The sequence below is a fragment of the Candoia aspera genome, chromosome 3 (assembly GCF_035149785.1).
Source record: "Candoia aspera isolate rCanAsp1 chromosome 3, rCanAsp1.hap2, whole genome shotgun sequence".
NCBI lineage: Eukaryota > Metazoa > Chordata > Lepidosauria > Squamata > Boidae > Candoia > Candoia aspera.
This window is the reverse complement of record NC_086155.1, coordinates 112,492,207-112,512,466: the sequence shown is the minus strand read 5'-3', so window position 1 is coordinate 112,512,466 and position 20,260 is coordinate 112,492,207. Positions and strand designations below refer to the sequence as shown.

At 42.5% G+C, this 20,260-nt stretch overlaps 1 protein-coding gene across 2 annotated transcripts in view; it reads right to left on the bottom strand.

Annotated features, from left to right (window-relative positions):
• RRBP1 (ribosome binding protein 1) overlaps window positions 1–20,260 on the bottom strand; it is a 76,851-nt gene that overhangs the window by 47,838 nt on the left and 8,753 nt on the right. For both annotated transcript variants that reach the window (XM_063298625.1, XM_063298626.1), the window contains exons 2-3: window positions 17,332–17,480; window positions 15,136–15,258 (exon numbers count right to left, since the gene is read on the bottom strand). In XM_063298625.1, the coding sequence (XP_063154695.1) occupies window positions 15,136–15,258; window positions 17,332–17,480 (272 nt within the window). The remainder of the gene's footprint in view (window positions 1–15,135; window positions 15,259–17,331; window positions 17,481–20,260) is intronic.

Genomic DNA, 20,260 nt, shown 5'->3' with positions numbered 1-20,260 from the left:
TCTTTTCAGGACAATGTACAGGTCAAGTTTTTTTAATCATGTTATCAACCAAATACTCGAAACAAAAGCATTTATCTCTCTCCCTCTCACACACACTGTAATGATTGCCTATTCAAAATCACTATCAGACTCGCACAAGGCTTTCAAGGATATCTGATTTAATAATGAATAGTATGCAGGATCACAAGCAAAGCTGAGAATAGTAAAAGTGTGGGATTTCTCCAAGTAAAAACCCAGGCAGTATCCAGTCCCTCCCCCCAGAGTCAGTACAATTCCATTCCCTGCAGGTACCCCTAACGGTTCCTGCCCATCTGTGGGAAATGTCCTTGACCAGACAAGGTAACCCAAACATGCATTCTTCACTCCTCACATTGCAGCCTGGTACAAGGAAACAGGAGCAGCCCCCTCCTGTACAGCAACCTGTGTCAGCACCAGCATGGCATGGGAACAGGTTACAATGTTTTTCAGGAACATTGGAACAGGGACCATGACACACACATATATACACATTCCTTCTTTCAGTATTATACTTCAAACAACTGATGAAGCAGACCATGATCCATGCATGTCTACACAATTATAAATATGTTAGTCTTTCAAGTGCTGCAATGTAGTATCATAGATTGTAATAACCTACATTCAGGCTTATACAAAGACATGATATAAAGCAAAAAGAAAAAAGCAAGTCACCAACTCCTAATGCCTGTGATTATTGATTACTGACCTAGTAGTCAGTTAACTGAAATCCATACCTGGTGGACTGTATTTTAGCCTGTCCCAAAAGCTATTACTTGCTTACATAATTCACCAACATCCCATTCTGAATTATACTTCCTGTTTTTCCTTGGATAAAATACAAACACTCCATAGCCTTTGTGTGTCATGACCTCGTTGCAAGGCACAAAAGAGCCTCACAACGTAGATCATGATCAGAGGAAGAAGATAATTAAACCAAGGATTAAAACAAGCACCCAAAGCACCCATACCCATGGACCCATAGACAGCTGAAAAGAAGGACATCGGACGAGCAGAGATAAGCCGCACCTGGTGCCCTGGAGGACACTCCCGATTCGAGGGGACAAAGGAAGACACCGGGAAAACGCCCATGCAGCCATCAAGGATCCCATCAAGAGGGATTGGGACAATGAAGGGTGGAGGAGCCCGGGGCCCTACGAGAAGGTATAAAAGGGGCACCTCCACACCACAACCCCCGTTCCCATTTTTCGTTCTGTCAGCCATCATTCCAATAAACCAGAAATCCTTAATACCCATTAAGTGAGTCTGTGTCTTATTGCGAAGCGAGACTGACCCTGACATAAAAACGGGAAACCCCGCAAAATTTTTTACCTAGCACCTATCCAACAAGCTTGTGAGGGACCCAGCTAGGTATGGAAACCCACGGAGCGAGGCAGCGCAACCCTTCGGCACCTGGCGACAAAGCCCCGCTCCCCCCGGGCGGGATGTGGCTGAGGTCCGGGCGGTGTAACGCCCCGGTAAGTATGGGATCCAGCTCGGGGGAAGCAGAGGGGGAGGGAACCACCCTGGCGCCCAGGAGCCCGCAGGCCACTGGGGGCGAGATGAGGGGACCCTCTCCAGGCTCGCAGGCAACCCCGGAGGAAGCGTGAGACGAACCACCACCCAGGGCGCACGGAGGCGAGGGAGTGCCTGGCACCCCGGAGGGTCCAAGGGAAGGTCCGTCCTCCACGACGGCCAACGGCGAGGGCGAGCAGAATGGCGAGCACCCCAGCGGGAGTCCGCAGATGGCGGCAAGGCTCGACGCGCTGGAGGAAGGGGTGCAGGCGATATGGCTGATGCTGCAACAGCTGACGGCAGCGCAGGGACCCCGCGGCAGCGGCAGCGCGGAGGCACCCCCAGATGAGAGGCGGCGGGGCGAGCATGGCGGCGGCGACGGCGGAGCCCGGCCCAAGGAGCCCACCCAACGACCGGAGGCGCACCGGGACGAGAGACGGAGCGGATACCCAGCAGACGGTGACTACGGCGGAGCCCGACCCCAGGAGCCCACCCACCAATCGGAGGCGCGCCCGGACGAGAGGCGGCGGGACGACCTCGGCGGCGGCGATGGCGGCGGCGGAGGAGCCCGGTCCCAGGAACCCACCCGACTGGAGGCGCACCCGGACGAGAGGCGGAGGGATGACCCGGCGTACGGCGGCAGCAACAGCGACAGCGGAGCCTGGCTCCAGGAGCCCACCCGAGGGAGAACGTCCCGCCCCCCCCGGGCGACGGGTCGACGGACTTGCGAGGAGACCCAGAGAGAGACACAAACACCGCAAGAGGATGGGAGACAATCCGACCCGCATCAGCCCCCGTGGAGCCCGCTGCACGCCACAGAGGGCACCGGGAGCCAAACCAGAACAGCTGCCAAGGATTTTGGCATAAAGTTTGACGGGGACCCCTCTAAACTCTCCTTTTTCCTGACGAACGCGAGGTACTACCTCGAGAATGGGGTCCCTGTTTCAGAACTGAAAGGGGCAAAGTGAATGCCCTGGCCATAAAGCTGAAAGGCCGGGCCGCCGATTGGTACATCCAGCTGTGCCAATCAGGCGCCCGGGCGCTGCAGGACAGCACAGAATTCCTGCAGGCGCTGGAGCTGCACTTCAGGGACCCCCTGGAGCAAGAAAAAGCGAAAAGGGCGCTGAAAACACTCAGACAAAGCCAGCGCTCCGTGGCAGAGTATGCCATGGAGTTTCAAGCCCTAGCCGGAAAAGTGGACACCTGGTCTCAATCGACTCTGATCGAGAAATTCAAACAAGGGCTCAACTTAAACGTTCTCCGGTGGGCACTCTGCCGCGACAATCCCAACTCCCTGATGGAATGGATCTGGCTGGCGGGGGAAGCAGAGGACGCCCAAGACACATTCCTCCACGCCAAGAGGGAAACGCAGCAGACGGAGGCAGCGAGACCCCCACGCACAGCCGCAAGGCAGGGGAAGGTGAGACTCCAACCATGGAAGGAGGAACGGGACCAGCGCTTCACCAAAGGGCAGTGCTTCACGTGCGGCAAGGAAGACCATAAGGCAGCAGCATGCCCCAAATCGACACCCAGAGAGAGCACGAGGGCACAAACCACACCAACCCCAGCGCCAAGAAAGCGACCAGCAGCGAAGGGGGAGTACCGACTCAGACACTTCCCCTACAGCTCAGAGGAGGAGGGAAGCAATCCCGACGAGCCGATGGGAAACGACAACCACCTGGCCTAAGGGGCGCCGAAGAAACAAATTGATTATCTAGGGTATAGGATTTCAGCTAAAGGAATAGAAATGGACCCAAGCAAGGTCCAAGCCATACTGGCGTGGGAGCGCCCACGCACGAGGAGACAACTTCAAAGCCTCCTCGGATTCACTAACTTCTACAGGGGGTTCACGCCAAAGCTGGCAGAGACTATTTTACCCCTAACTAACCTACTCAAGACTAAGGGCTTGGGGGACACGCGCAAATCAAGAAACCCGAGGGCGCTACTAAACTGGACAGCTGATTGTCAAACGGCATTCGAGAGACTAAAAAACCTCTTTACAGCTGAGCCAGTGCTACAACACCCCGACCCCACCAAACCTTTTGTGGTGCAGGCAGATGCCTCCGACTTTTCCATCGGAGCCATCCTGCTCCAAAGGGACTCTGACAACCACCTAAAACCCTGCGCCTACCTTTCCCGCAAATTCTCCGAAACAGAGCGGAGATGGCATGTATGAGAAAAGGAGGCGTTCGCAGTAAAGACAGCTCTGGAAACGTGGAGGCATCTGCTGGAAGGGGCCACTTGCCCCTTCGAAGTGTGGACGGACCACAAGAACCTGGAGGCACTCAGCACGCCAAAACGGCTCAGCCCTAAGCAGGTGCGTTGGGCTCAGTTCTTCAGCCGGTTCAATTTCACGCTGAAATTCATACCGGGCAAGAACTTCCTGGCGGATGCCCTCTCCCGACAGCCACAGGACGACACGCAAGCCTCCGACATCGTGGGGACAGTATGGACCGAGAAACAGCTGGGCTGCCCAGCTGTCACGCGCAGCCAGACACGGAATCAGCGCACACCAGCACGAACGACAGGGAACGATCGGAGCCGCCGTTCAATTTCACCAAACTGGCAACAAAGACTCACACAAGCACTACAAACAGATACATGGTTGCAAAACAACCGACACCATGTATCTATCAAGGACAGCATCGCCTGGAAAGAGAAAGCCTTGTATGTGCCAGAATCATTGCGGGGGGAAATCTTACACAGATCGCACGGTGACAAGACTGCGGGACATTTTGGGTTTGTAAAAACCCTTCACCTAACGAGGAGGCAATTTTGGTGGCCAAACCTAAGAAAAGACGTGAAAGACTACGTGGCCAACTGCCCTACATGTGCCACCACTAAACGGAAAGGGGGAAAACCCCAAGGGCTGCTGCAGCCAGTAGCCAGCCCCTCCCGCCCATGGGAAGAAATTTCCATGGATTTTATTGTGGACCTCCCACCCAGCCAAAGGAAAACAGTGATATGGGTGGTAAAAGACTATTTCTCAAAGCAGGCACACTTCATCCCGTGCGCAACCATCCCCTCCGCACAACAACTGGCACGCTTGTTCCTAACACATATATACAGGATTCACGGCGCCCCCTACAGGTTGGTGACCGACAGAGGCACACAGTTCACGTCAAAGTTTTGGCGGGAATTTTTAAAACTAATCGGGACCAAGCAAGCACTGTCCACTGTGTGGCATCCACACACGGACGGATCTACAGAGATCCTAAACTCAACATTGGAACAGTTCCTGAGGGCATTCATAAATTACCAACAGGACAACTGGGTAGACCTACTACCTTTCGCAGAGGTAGCCTATAATAATGCAGTACATCAGAGCACTGGCCACACCCCATTTAAGGTGGTCTATGGTAGGGACTTTGTACCAATACCAGAACTGCCGCAACCTGAAACCCCGCTCTGCTCACCAGACGACTGGGCGGCACAGCTGGCAACAACCTGGCCAATCATCCAAACGGCCCTAGCAGACGCACAAACCACGTACAAAAAATATGCGGACAACCACAGGGCAGAGGCACCGAACTACAAAGTGGGAGATAGGGTCTACCTCTCCACTAAGTTCATAAAAACCTCACAACCCTCGAAGAAACTGGCACCGAAATTCATCGGACCCTTCAAAATCACACAGGTAATCAACCCAGTTACTTTCAAACTGGAACTGCCCCACAACTTAAGACGGGTCCACCCAGTATTTCACTGTGCACTACTGAAACCAACAAGCACATCCAAATGGCATACGGAAGAACCTCCGCCCCCACCCATAATGATAGACAACCACCAGCATTTTGAAGTAAAAGAGATACTGGACTCAAGAAAGCAAAGAGGTAAGCTGCAATACCTCGTTAAATGGAAATATTTCCCACACCCAGAGTGGGTCCAGGCACAACATGTCATGGCAAGACAACTAGTTAGACAGTTCCACGAGGCATACCCAGAGAAACCAGCACCATAAAGACATCTTTGGGGGGCAGCATGTCATGACCTCGTTGCAAGGCACAAAAGAGCCTCACAACGTAGATCATGATCATTAAGGAATAGAGGAAGAAGATAATTAAACCAAGGATTAAAACAAGCACCCAAAGCACCCACACCCATGGACCCATAGACAGCTGAAAAGAAGGACATCGGACGAGCAGAGATAAGCCACACCAGGTGCCCTGGAGGACACTCCCGATTTGAGGGAAGACACCAGGAAAACGCCCATGCAGCCATCAAGGATCCCATCAAGAGGGATTGGGACAATGAAGGGTGGAGGAGCCCGGGGCCCTATGAGAGGGTATAAAAGGGGCACCTCCACACAACCCCCGTTCCCGTTTTTCGTTCTGTCAGCCATCATTCCAATAAACCAGAAATCCTTAATACCCATTAAGTGAGTCTGTGTCTTATTGCGAAGCGAGACTGACCCTGACATTGTGTTTATATGGGGCAGAGGTTGCAAGATTCTTCAGTCTTCACCCTCTGCTTTCTATGGAGACACCAACATATTAAAATGGACTGTTCTTCTGTAGTTCTTCAGCATTTCCCTTAACAGAAAGAATAAATAAGGCGTGAGCCATTTTGAAGTTTCTTCTCAGCCAAAAGGCTGATTGTCTGGCTACCCTCATGCCAAAGTTCCTGTTAACTCGAGCTTGTCAGGAAGTAGAGCAGATTTTTGTTATGGCTCCAAGGTTCCTCCTTGTTATTCTTCTTGTATTACCTTATAACTCTGCTTTTTATTTATAATTCTAGAACACTCCATGGTCACTAAAGCAACCAAGAGTGGTAACTATAATATAAAAATAAAGGCACATCTATTTTTTAAGAAACTAACTTGCTCCTTTTTTTAGCCAACAAATGAAAGCCATAGCAGTGGTTGAAATACATGATGGAACTTCCTGATTCATTCTTCTTAACAAGACCTTTTGTAAAAAAAAACAAAAACAGAAACAAAAAAACTTCCTTGGTAAAAAGTAACTGCTGTCCTATAAAAACTATTCAGAAATCTAGTACTTTACCAGGCATGAAAGCTGGCTGGGGTGACCTTGGGTCAATCCCTCTCTCAGCCCAACTCACCTCACAGGGTTTTGTTGTGGGGAAAATAGGAGGAGGAAGGAGTATTAAGTATGTTCGCCTCCTTATTTATAAAAATAATGAAGGTGGGATAGTAAATAAGTCAGTCAGTCAGTCAGTCAGTCAGTCTGTGATTGGGCAAGATTTGTAGTATTTCTAATTCAGTTCTTTTTCCCCCCCTAAATTCCCAAACCAAAAATCATTGTGCCAGTGCGTGCAACAACCCATCATTTGTACAAAAAGTAGAATACTGGAGTTATGCCAGCCTACACAGTAAGTTTGCAAAGCTTGTGTTTCATGGGCTTATTGCTTAGGAAATCTATTATAGGTGATGAAGAAAAGGGGGATCTGATTAGACCTATTAGAACGAGTGTTCAGCAGGACCTCACAATTGTTGGTATTACAATAGGGTTATATCCTATTAATAAAATAGTGTAACGTTTGTTTGTCTAAGACACCCAAAGGGATATCTATTTAATGAATAGGATGATTCTTATTTGATCCCAATTCTTCCTCAACCTGGTGTCTCATAGCTTGTCATCCTTGTTTCACTGGATATTTTATTATTTCTTGTCCTCTGTCAGATGTCATATAGTGACTTGTCTCTTTGTGCAAAGGGTGGATTTCTGTCTCTGCAAAATTCTTCTCACAGAAGTTTTAATATCACTAGTGGGAATGTTATTTTATAAAGAGTCATGATTCATATCTGTGTGAACATATTTTCCTTGAACAACAATCTAGCCATCTTTTCAGGCACTTGTGGAAATATTCCTATGGAAATATTAGGTGGGTGAGCACTTCACCTTGTTGGCATCTACTTAATATATTCTGTAAGAAAATATATCTTCGCAAGATGTCATGCTGTATGAAAACATACAGATACTTGCAAAAGCCAATGCAAATCCTTTTTCTAAATTTCCTTGTATCTGAACCATCTATATAAGCTTGCTTGACTATGCACTCAGGGTCTTGCCCAAGGAAACATTGTCAAAAGTGTTCTTTCTGTGCTTGACCAGACTCTGCAGACTCTCAATAAAGGCACTGGCGAGTTCATAGATTGTGTCCTGATTGAGTAGAAGGATGGATCTAAACCTCGTCGCTTTAGGTGACTGAGAAGGCAGCAGAGTGCCGAGGAAACTCACAAAGTTTCTCTAACAGAACCCAACCCACAGTGTTTGTAAGCAACGATTAAAGCTTCATGCCATTGTTAAGGAAGCCATGCTTTAATACAATGAGTGAATCCAGTCAGTGACTGCTCACTGATGGCTCCAGACCAGAGAGCAGTCTTGAATGGAGCATCTCAGAACTCTGTCTCAGGTCTGCACTTTCAACAGATTTTTTAATTATTGGGATGAGAGCATGGGGGGTTGTATACAACATTTTCTGGTAATGCAAAACTAGGAAAGCTAGGCAACACTAATGAGGTAACATTAGGATGTTTCTTAACCTCTGGAATAATGGGCCAAAACCAACCCTGAAATTCAGTAGAAATGTATGTGAATGTTTATATTTAAGTACAAGACATCAAAGATATAAACATACAGCAAGCAAGAAAGACTGGCTTAGGATCAGTAAATATTAAAAAGTATTTATCTTATCCTAGTAAATCAAAAGATGAAGGTCAGTAATATAACACACCTGCTAGAAAGTCTTAACCTATATTGTGTCCAGATCACAGTAAATTGTAATTCTATTCTACTCAATTTCAGCCAGATTGCATTTGATATATAATGTCTAATTTTCTATACAAATGTAATGGAGTCCAATAAATTCTAAATATTATTTTTTGTTGTATAAGTCATGATTTGAAGTCCATTGACACTCTTGCTGTAGAAGCTAAGACACTCTCCCATTCTTTAGGCAATATAGGAACTTCTAATTCTTTATTCCACCCATTTCTTAGTATCTGCATATCAAATTGATTTATTGATAACAAATATCTATAAAAATGAATCCATCCAACCAAAGGTGCTATATATGTACAGTATATTCCAAAGTTGCCCAAATCGGAAAATTAACACCAATTGTTGGCTTCCAGTATTTAGTACTTGGCAATAGATAAGCATAATGATATAGCTCCAGATTCGGAAAACCGAATCCTCCTTCATTAATTGGTAATTGCATTTTCTGTAAAGATATTCTCAGAATCGAAGAACCCTATAGAAATTTTCTAAACAAAGAATTGATTTTCTGAAAATATTTTCCAGATATATATGAACTGGAATTCCTTTCAGAATATAAATTAATCTTGAGAATATAAATTAATATTCATTTTGAGAGCATTCACTTTTCCCCAAATGATAAGGTTTAATGACTCCCATCTATCGATATCTGAAAAAACCTCTCTCTATATTTTATTTATATTACATGTTACTGAGTTATATCTTTTGGTATATGCATGAAAGGTGAAAGGTCGCCTGTGCAAGCACCGAGTCATGTCTGACCCTTGGAGGGATGCCGCTTTCACGACATTTTCTTGGCAGACTATAGCGGGGTGGTTTGCCATTGCCTTCCCCAGTCATCACCTTCCCCAGCAAGCTGGGTACTCATTTTACCAACCTCGGAAGGATGGAAGGCTGAGTCAACCTGAGCCAGCTACCTGAGAATCCAGCTTCCGCTGGGATTGAACTCGGGTTGTGGGGAGAGTTTTGGTTGCAATACTGCCACCTACCGCTCTGCACCACATGAGGCATACCTAGATATTTAATGGATTCGGTACAAATACGGAATTGATATTCCTTAAATGGGTGGATAACCAAATTTTTCACCTATTGGCATCAATTCTGATTTGGACATTCTGATTTGGACCAGTTAATAGAGTATCCTGCTATTTTACTAAAGGCATCTATCATTTGCATCAACACTGGAATAATAGTGTGAGGTTTAGAAATAAACAAAGTAATGTCATCTCCAAATAAAACCAATTTGTGTTCAACTGAGTTATATGCTACTCCCTAGATCTCCCTATGTTGTCTAATAGCACAAGCCAAGGGTTCCACGCAAATATTAAAAGCAAAAGTGAAAGTGGATATCCTTGTCTCGTTCTTCTAAATATTGGGAAAGTAGGAGAAAACATGTCATTAACCTTTACTTTAGATGTGGGTGACTCATATAATATATTGATCCATTTTATGAATTCCAAAGGAAATCCAAACCTGTTTAGTATGGTAAACATGTACTGTTTATATATTTTGTCAAAGGCATTTTCAGCATCTAATGATAAAATTACAAACTGATCTATATTTTTATTCAAGTCTATTAGATCTACAACTAACCTATTGTTGTCTGCAGATTGCCTTTTTTGTTGTTTATTCGTTCAGTCGCTTCCGGCTCTTTGTGACTTCATGGACCAGCCCATGCCAGAGCTTCCTGTCGGTCGTCAACACCCCCAGCTCCCCCAGGGACGAGTCCGTCACCTCTAGAATATCATCTATCCATCTTGCCTTGGTCGGCCCCTCTTCCTTTTGCCTTCCACTCTCCCTAGCATCAGCATCTTCTCCAGGGTGTCCTGTCTTCTCATTATGTGGCCAAAGTATTTCAGTTTTGCCTTTAATATCATTCCCTCAAGTGAGCAGTCTGGCTTTATTTCCTGGAGGATGGACTGGTTTGATCTTCTGGCAGTCCAAGGCACTCTCAGAATTTTCCTCCAACACCAAGGCATCTATCTTCCTTCTCTCAGCCTTCCTTATGGTCCAGCTCGCACAGCCATATGTTACTATGGGGAATACCATTGCTTTAACTATGTGGACCTTTGTTGTCAGTGTGATGTCTCTGCTCTTGACTATTTTATTGAGATTTGTCATTGCTCTTCTCCCAAGGATTAAACGTCTTCTGATTTCCTGACTGCAGTCAGCATCTGCAGTAATCTTTGCACCTAGAAATACAAAGTCTTTCACTGCCTCTACGTTTTCTCCCTCTATTTGCCAGTTATCAATCAAGCAGGTTGCCATAATAGTGGTTTTTTTCAGGTTTAGCTGCTTGCCTAGTTTTTATAAATCCTGCTTGATCATTCTTAATAATGAACGATATCACTTGCTATAATCTACATGCTAACACTGCTGCTAAAATCTTTGTATCAACATTAATCAATGAGTTGGACAATAATTAGCACACTGAGTGTGATCTTTGCCTGCTTTTGGTGTAACTGTAATATAAGCCTGATTAAGTCGCTCTTTGAGTGAGATGGGCAATGACTAAATTCGAAACATAAATAGATAGATAGATAGATAGATAGATAGATAAATAAATAAATAAATAAATTTCCGCTAATAAAATTCCCTTATCAAACATCTCTTCTTACACTTGACAAAGTTTTGGCAAGATCATCTTGCCCCCGGAGTGAGGCAGGCCCCTTCACTCCTGACCTTCCAGAAGGCCCTGAAGATTTGGTTCTGCCATCTCGCCTGTGGCGGGAAAGTGGGTAACCATTCTTGGGGGTGGCTCGCACCCTAGAGGCCCTCCCACCAGTTTGGAATTTTATACCCTCTTGGATTTTATATTTATTTATTGCATTTTATAATAATTGTAATGGGTCTGGTTTTATGAGATTTTAACATTTATGATCGGAGTTTGATTTTATTGTAAACCACCCAGAGTCCCTCTTTTGGGGGAGATGGGCGGTAATTAAATTTGAATAATTAATAAATAAATAAATAAATAAATAAAATGTTTTATACTACTCAATAGGGAATCCATCTAATTCTGGTGTTTTACCACTTGCCATTTTTAAAATTATTTGTTTAATCTCTACCTCAGACAGTGGAGCAAATGAAAGTTATTTTTGCGTATCATCTAAATGTGGCAGGTTAATTTATTTTAAAAGGCCTCTATATCTTCATTCAATACATTCTCTGGTTTGCTATATAATTCTGAATAAAATTAAAATTGACAATTTATATCCATTGAAGTTTTATTTTATATATTTCATCTCTTTCACCTCTAATAATTGGAATCATTGCCCTATCTTTCTTTTGCTTTAAGCAGTTAGCCAAAATCTTACTGGGTCTTTCACCATTCTCCTAGTATCTCTGGCGTAAACATGTTAGCATGAATTTTGTCTGCTGTGATATTATAAAAGTCAATTCATATTCCTTTTTCTGAATCTCTCTGTACAAAATAGTAGATGGGCATCTAACATCTGTGCCCATAAATGTTTCAGTTCATCTTTCAAATTATTTTCCCTTTTACTTTTAGTCTTATTTTTGTATGATGCATAAGCAATAATTCGACCTTGGATATATATTTTATATGCTTCCCATTCAAAAATTTGGGCATTTGATGTTTCTGAATTCAAATCAAAATATTGTAAGGTCTCTACCTACATTTGTTGTACAAATTCTTTATCATTCAATAGGGAAACACTGAAATACCAATTTCTCAATACCTTAACCGGTTTCTGAAACACACATTTCAAGGTAATTGCACTATGATCAGATACATAACAAATATTACTTTCTTGAATGTGGTGATATAAAGTTGATGATATTAAAAAATAATCAAGCCTAAAAAAATTCTGATGCAGAGACTTGAATAAAATGCATATTCTCTTTTGGTTGGATACATCAAACGCCAGGGGTCTATTAAATGTAATTCTTCCATTATTTTGTTTCCCTCACTAATGATTTTTGTTTGTTTGTGTGCCAGTGTATTTCTATCAAGCTCAGGATCCAATATTCCATTTATATCTCCTTCTGTTATCACTTAATCATAAATACACTCATTCAAGTGTCAAAAACATTCATAAAACATAAATTAGGTCCATAAACATTAACCATAGGTAATAGTCCCTGCTATTTTAGCACATAAAATTAAATAATGCCCATTTATATCAGTGATAACCTGTTGTACATCAATTGGGAATCTGTTTTGAACCAAAATGGCCACACCTTCAGCTTTCATCAAAGTATCTGTGAGATAAACCTGTCCTACCCAATCCTTCATTAATAGAGATTTATCCTGTTCATTAAATGAGTTTCCTGTAGATAAGCAATGTCTACCCTTAACAATTTTAAATATATTAAGATTACATTTTGTTTCTTAGATTCTTGCAACCCTTTTACATTAAGACTAACTTCATCCATTAATTTTATTTTGGCCCAGTATCAATATTCTCCCAATACCAATTCATTTTATGACCTGTACCATTTAATAAACTTTTCTGTTTGAATATTTATCATATTTTCTATTATTGCTCACAGACATAGAACTTCCATAGAAACTCAAATTAGCATTCAAATATCATGCTATTATATATATATATAGAATCTATACTTCAAATACAAAAAGAAAAATGTGATTATGTGCAAGAAAATAGAAGAGCAAGCAAATAGCATCATTAAAGAAACTAAAGGAACCCTAAAAAAATAAATAAAAAATAAAAAAACAAAGAAATATCCAACTTCTTAAATGAAATAGCACTTTGATTTTGTCTCTCTACTTATAAGTAAAAAAAATACAGAACAGTTTCAAACTTACTAGTAGGCAAATATATTATGTGTAGAGATAAATGATAAAGTTGGCAATATGCCCATACTTTTTTTCGTGAAGTTAACCATAATAAAAATGAAGAGTATAGAAAAAAAAATGAAAGCAGAGAGCCTTTTAAAATTAAGCTTTTTGCAGCACAAATCTTTCCCTCAACAGATTCCATGGAATGAAACATAATCAGGCTTGTCCATCAGCAGATTTCAGGGATAAGATAAAGGCCTCTGCATTCAAACAATTATCAAATCTGTGAATCTGGTCTTGATGCAGAATGTAGCTGGAAAGCGCATGAAATATTGAAGTTGTATTGATCTGGCAAGACTTTGTGCTTTTGTAAACAGCCTTCTCTTTTTGGAGACTTCTTTAGTAAAATCAGGATAGACTTACTTTGGCTAGAATCCCACTTCAGTGGAGACTTGACTGATTCCTGGCGAAATATACATAAAATCTCATCTCTTGTGACAACATGAAGGAATTGCATAATAATAATACTGGAACTAGTTCCAGTTTTCCTTCTCGTTAAAGGAATTTTAATCACATGATGTCATGAGTGCCGTTGAGCTAAAGTCATCAGCGCAATGGCACACATGACAATGGCAAGGAAATAGGTGAAGGGGTACAAGATAAGTAGCCATCAACCCACAACGACTAACGGCCAACAAACAATAGCTAAACGGATCACGGAGCACACCCAAGCCATCAGCGGCAATACAACGGGGATCGCCCAGCTGAAAGCAATCAGCAGAGGAATGGGAAACCTGATGATGGGCGATCCCGGAAACCCTCACCCACCGGCAGGGCAACGTATTGGACAAAGGGGGGTGACGTGACCGTGAGCGAGGGGGCGCTGACCGGCGCGGGGTATTTAAACCCCGCACCGGCGCGCTCCTGTCACTCTCAGCTTTTTTCTACCGACGCTGTACCTGCCCTGCAAATAAACCAGAGCCTGATCCGCGAACCAGTGTCTGAGTGTTATTCAGAGGTAGGCAGCGCATGACACATGATTAAACTGGAAAATCTCAACTGGAAAATCTGTTCCCAAAAAAAAGGAGCTTTCTGAAAAAATCCTCCATAAATTCAGCCAGGTTTGATTGACTTGGAGGGTTTTCAATACCAATCACACGTAGATTCTTCCTGTGCAGTTGTGACTCTAAGTAAGTAATTCATTTTTCCAAAATATTATGACTGGCTTGAGTAATTGTCTTGTGGGCACTTAGCTGATCCTTATAATGAGCCATTTTTTCTTGTATCTGTTTTAAATCACACTTAAGCTCTGCCAGATCTTGTTGGATCATCTTCAAGACTTATACCTGAGCCAGGATCTCTTTTAACAAATTACTAGAAGAATCTTCCTCTGCCATCTTCCCTGGCTTAGCAGATAGTGATGCAGCTGAAATTAAGCCAGCTGTTGAACATTTGGGCCTAGTTGCCATCCCAATAGCTTGTTAAAAGCAAAATATGTAATAAAAAGTTTTATTTACCCAACGATCAAAGTCTTTGTCCATCCAGTCTGATAATTCAGAAGTTTGAAAACTCTTTAATCAGGAGAGAGGTGAGAGACATGCAATCACAGCACCGTCCCAAACAGAAAGTCCCCATGCTTATCGTACCTTTGAGAAACAGCCTGAGCACAATCCAGAAATACCAAAGTTCACTAAAAGGAAGGATCTCCAAAAAGGAGAAGGTATTTTAGCAACTGTAGAGAAGTATATCATCTGCAATTGTATTATTAATGTCCTCAATACCAAATTGTGGCACGTTACTGATATTTTATTAACATTAATAGTCAAACAGACATACAGCTCTGTTTGTGCAGTTACATTTGATGCCATACTAACATCTATACAGAAAGCTAAATGAGAGTATTTGGGAATACTTTAGAGCAAATAAAAGAAGTGCCATTAAGTAAAATAAGACAATGTTCACACTATTAGTACAGATTATGTAGAAGAATTAAACTGTAAAACACAAAGTAATGAGTTATTTCTAACTAAAAGGAATCCCAATGTTCAGTCTGAGTATTTAAAGTTCAGTTTCCCAGGTCTTCAAGCACCACAATCCTACCTTTGTAAGTTCCTTCAGTTTAGCTTTTATAGCAGTTGCATTTTCCTGCCCCACTGCAAGTTGCTTTTCTTTCTCTTCTAGTTGCCGTTTTAAAACAGAAATGGGGTCACCTTTCTGAGTTGCCTAGAACAAGAATTGATGATCAAAAGAAAAAAAAAGGATATTTAATTCTTAATTCAAATTTTTCAAAAATAGTGTATTTTCACCCATGTTCTAGAGTACTCTTTGTTCCATGATCTCATTGGTATGGATTTTTTGTAAAAAAAACAAAAAACAAAACAAAACATTCCCACTAGGTGTTAACCTCTCCTCTCCTTTTGCTTTTCCCTGTCATTAATGGATTATGTGGTGCAGGGAACCATTAGAATCTGAAAGGGCAACTTCTTCCTTACTTTCTCATTCTTCCTTTCATATTTTATTTTTATTTTAGATTTTTTATCCTGCTTTTATTATTTTTACAAATAACTCAAGGCGGCAAACATACCTAAGACTCCTTCCTCCTCCTATTTTCCCCACAACAACAACCCTGTGAGGTGAGTTGGGTTGAGAGTGACTGACCTTGGGCTAGTCATTCACTGTCTCTGGTTTCTAGCCCATTGCCTTAACCACTAGACCAAACTGGCTCTCTTATGTGTTTTTTCTCTCAGTCTCTCTTCTTTCCCCACCCCGTAGCTTCATTCTTCCCTTCAGTTTCCTAGTATGTAAAAAGGCAAATTATCTTGGGTCAAAGTGCATTTTATTTCACTTATTCCTTGATAAAGTCTAGAAGGATGAGTGGCTTTGGCTGAGCCATGGGCTACATCTGCAGTTCAAAAGAAGGCTAGACCATAAATATTAAATTAAGATTAATTTTAAATAAGTATATAATTCAATGTAATATTAATTTTATTAATTACTTTCCTTTCACTTGATTTCCCTCTTCCCAATCATACTTCCATATGTTTTGCATATAAAGAAGTCTCCCACCACATAAAACAAAGACTAGTAGATTTCTGATTTTCTGTAGTGGAAATACAGGATTTACTGGCATTGCTGAAGAAAAAGGAAAGCCTTATTCATCATAGTCCCCCTCTCCTACTCATGAAATATCCCAAGTTCTCCATTTCATGATCATCAGATAGCAAGCTGGAAGTGGGAAAGACAGAGGGAAAGGATAACTGCAGGAGGAGGAGGAGGAGGAGGAGGAGGAGGAGCGCCTTTCTACTCTGCTGTTTTCCTAGTAATTGTAGCTACTTCCTACCTTCCTACCTGACAGTCAATGCAAAAATTCTCCAGCAGAAACAGAAGAATAGAAAGTGAGAAAGATATGTGCATGGTATGTTTTATTGCAATCTGTCCTTTAACTTTCAAAAGATTAGTGGTTGGTCTGTTGCTTCTTGAGGCTAGAAGTATCATTAATGAATGCTAAGTTAGTTGAGGCCAGCAAATTTACCACCAACATTCTCATCAGAGAAGATGCACAGACACAAGTTGAATAATGGTTATCTAGCAAGATGAGGTGCTACTGTAGACCTCTCCCAGACCTACTCACCTGGGTATTATACTAAGTATCAGTCACAGCCCAAAGGATAGAGGGGAGCAACAGTCCCAATCTACAAAGAGTCAGCTCTGCTGGTCAGATACCCAGTCTCATAGTCTACTAGTTTTGAGTATTGACACTATGGGTGTGTACTGACTGCAAGAGCTTGTTCAAACCCAATCAAAACATAGCCCTCTGTGGCTCAGACTTAATCAGATTTTGCCTGATTTAAAACAAGTTTTGCCTGATTTAAGACAAGTTTGAAATAAGATCCATTTTTCCTATTGGACAGCATAGACAATCTACAAATGACTGCAACTATGATAGGATGAAATTTACAGGCAGTACTGAGATTTGCTTTTAATGTACAATATTAAACATACATATATTAGCATATACAAATGTTATGTAGATGGTTTCTTATAAGCTGGTGCCTCAAATCTTCTAAATATTTTCATTGTTAAGAGGCAATAAATTTATTGTAAAAATAAATCTTTATCTGTAATATCTTCTGTCTTATGATAAGGAAATCTCTCCCTAAAGTCACTTTACTCTTATGTTACACAGCTTACCACATAGTTATACTCAGCTAAGGAGAATTTATATAGATATTCCATAATGAAGCAACAAAGGATTAAAGTCCTAGTAGAACTCTGAATATCAAAAACAGTTCATACCACAAGCCATGGATCCTGAGCTCCTCCTGCTTTCTCGGTTAGGATTTCAATCAGCTGTTGGACCTCACTTTCATCAAAAAACATATTTTTGATTATGGAAATCAAAGTTTTGTAGGGAATGTAAAGCATACTATCATCATCTGTGGTAGCTACAAAAAGAAGAAGTGGAAAAAGAGAAGTAACCTTAAATGTTTAAAAGATACAACTTATAGCAAAAATAAATGCTATGTTATTGAAAATGTGTGAAGCTTTTCACCACTCTTTCTTTTTTAACTATTCAGATCACTTCTGTAAAAAAATTGCCTTATCTTATATTAAATCCAATGAATTTGAAAGTCCGATATAATTTTAGTAACCAACCCACCCCTTCATCTTACAATGGAGGTGTTTCAAAGTCTCTTCCAATAATAATGAGTTGGAGGTTCATTTATCCTAAACGTCTTTATTAGCTAAAAACTCCCACATACAGCCTCCTGTTCTATTTGTTGAATAAACGAACTGCTTCTGTACTTCCCAGCAGAGGGTGTGCCTCCTTAGTCTCAGTCCTTCCTCTGTGTTACCAACTTTGTCCTCCTGACTCTACCACTTAGTTCCACTTATTGATAGATCTTTCCTCTTTTTTTTTTAACTAACTAACAAACAAACAACAGACAAACCTTCCCCTTCTTACCCGCACAGTTTAAACATAGTTTTGTAAGTGTTTTGGTCTTTGTACGAGGCGACCTGTACAGAGTTCTGACTTCATTTGTTCTGGTGGTCATAGTTTCTCCTGGGTGTGATGAATCACTTGGTCCCTCAGTCCCATTTGTATACAATTCCAAATTGTCTCTCACCTGGGACCCAGATGGTGGAGTAGCCGCTTCTTCCGCCAGCTGCTGTTGGTCCTGGTTTTGTACCTCTGCCTGTTGGTTGCTTCTGTGTAGGTGTCAATTTCTCCTGAGTACCTGACCTTCAGGGGTCACCACCTCAAAGGAACGTCTCTTCATCTGTTTCTGGACCTCAGCTTTCCTCCATTCCTTGTTCTCCTGTCCATTGGGCTGTATCCATACTTGCTCTCTACTGTGTAGGTTAGGTAGGTCTCTAGCCGTCCTGTTGTAATAATGAGCCTGTCTTATTTTTTGTTCTGTAATAAGCTCTGCTCAATTAGTGTGACCTACTGGCTGCAGCAAGATCCCCCTCATGGGAAGTAACGTTTTAGTTCTTTGACACATGAGACTCTGTACGGGGCTTCCATCCAAACCTGTGACAGGGTATTCCTGTGGTCTAGGACTGCTAGGTATGGGTCTGCTCCCACTTTCTTGGCTTTGATTAAAAGATGCTTCGCAGTCTTGACAGCTGATTCAGCTTTCCCATTGCTCTAAGGATAGGCAGGGGGTGTTGCCTGGTGGTCAAATTCCCACTGTGACCTGAATGCCCTAAATTCCTCAGAAGTAAACTGCAGACCATTATCTGAGAACACCACGTCTGGTATGCCATATCTGGCAAAGTGGCACTTTAGCTTTCTGATGAGAGACCTGGTGTCTGGCACAGGGTCTATCTCCCAGAAGTTGGAATAATAGTCCAGTGTTATGAGGTAGTCCTTCTCTTGCAGCTTGAATAGGTCTACCCCTACTTTTTCCCATGGTCAACTCGGTACCTCATGTGGGTGCAGTGTTCCCTTTTGCTGTCTGTCTCCTAGGGAGTTGCAAATCTCAAATTGCGCCATGTAGGCTTTTAGCTGATCATTCATACCAGGCCAGCATACGCATTCTTGTGTCCTCCTCAGGCAACTCTCTATTCCCATGTATGATGAATGAATTCTCTTCATAATGTCCATGCGCATAGCCACTGGGATGATAGCTAGGTTTACTCTAAAGAGGATTCCATCTTGTACAATGAGCTCCTCGCTCATGGAGAAATATGAGGTAGCTTCCACTGGCAGCTGATGCTTGTTCTCCGGCCAGCCAGCAAGGACAATTTGTTTAACTGTCTGCAGCTCTACATCCTGGGCTGTGAGTTCCTGTATTGCTTGTAGGCATGGCCGTGAAATGGTTAGATATTGCAGCATATTTATTGATCCTATGTCCTTTTCTACCAAGCCCTCTTCACTAGGCTCCAGTAAATATGCTCTGCTCAAGGTATCTGCCACTACGAGTTGAGAACCTGGAAAATATTGGATGCGCACATCATAATGCTGAAGTCTCATTAGCATTCTCTGGAGTCTTTTCAGAGGACTCAGCAAGGGTTTTTGCACAATGGTTTCCAGTGGCTTATGATCGGATTGGACCTGCACTGCCTGTCCAAAAATAAGCTGATGAAAGCGCTGCACCCCAAAAAGCACTGCCAACAGTTCTTTTTCAATCTGGGCATACCCTTTCTCAGCTTCTGACAGTGCTCTACTAGCAAAAGCAATAGTAGAGCTTCTACTAGCTCTTTTTCTGAGGCGTCACACTGTAAAACCAATGGCTCAGCTGGGCTGTAGTATTTTAGCACAGGTGTCTTAGTTATTTTGTCCTTTATTTTATCGAATGCCTGCTGATGACTTTCTGGCCATTCCCATACTGTTTCCTTCTGTGTCAGTTGTCTGAGTAACTCACAGTCCTTAGCCAAACCTTTGCAAAACTTTGCCAGGTGGCTTACTATCCCTAAAAATCTTTGAACTCCTTTTACATCCTCAGGCCTTGGCATCTCTCAGATGGCCTTAACCTTCTCTGGATCTACTTTCAACCCCTCCGCCGTCAACAGGTGGCCTATGTAGGGTACTTCTTTCAGTCTCAACCAGGCCTTATCTGGGTTTAATTTGATACTTCTGTCCCTACAGCGCTTCAAGAAGCAGCATAACTTTTCATCATGATCCCTTGCAGCTTCCATTTCAGTATCTCCCTCTCCCACAGTCAGGATATCATCAGCAATTATTTTCAAACCCGGGATGTTCTCCAACTCTTGGGTT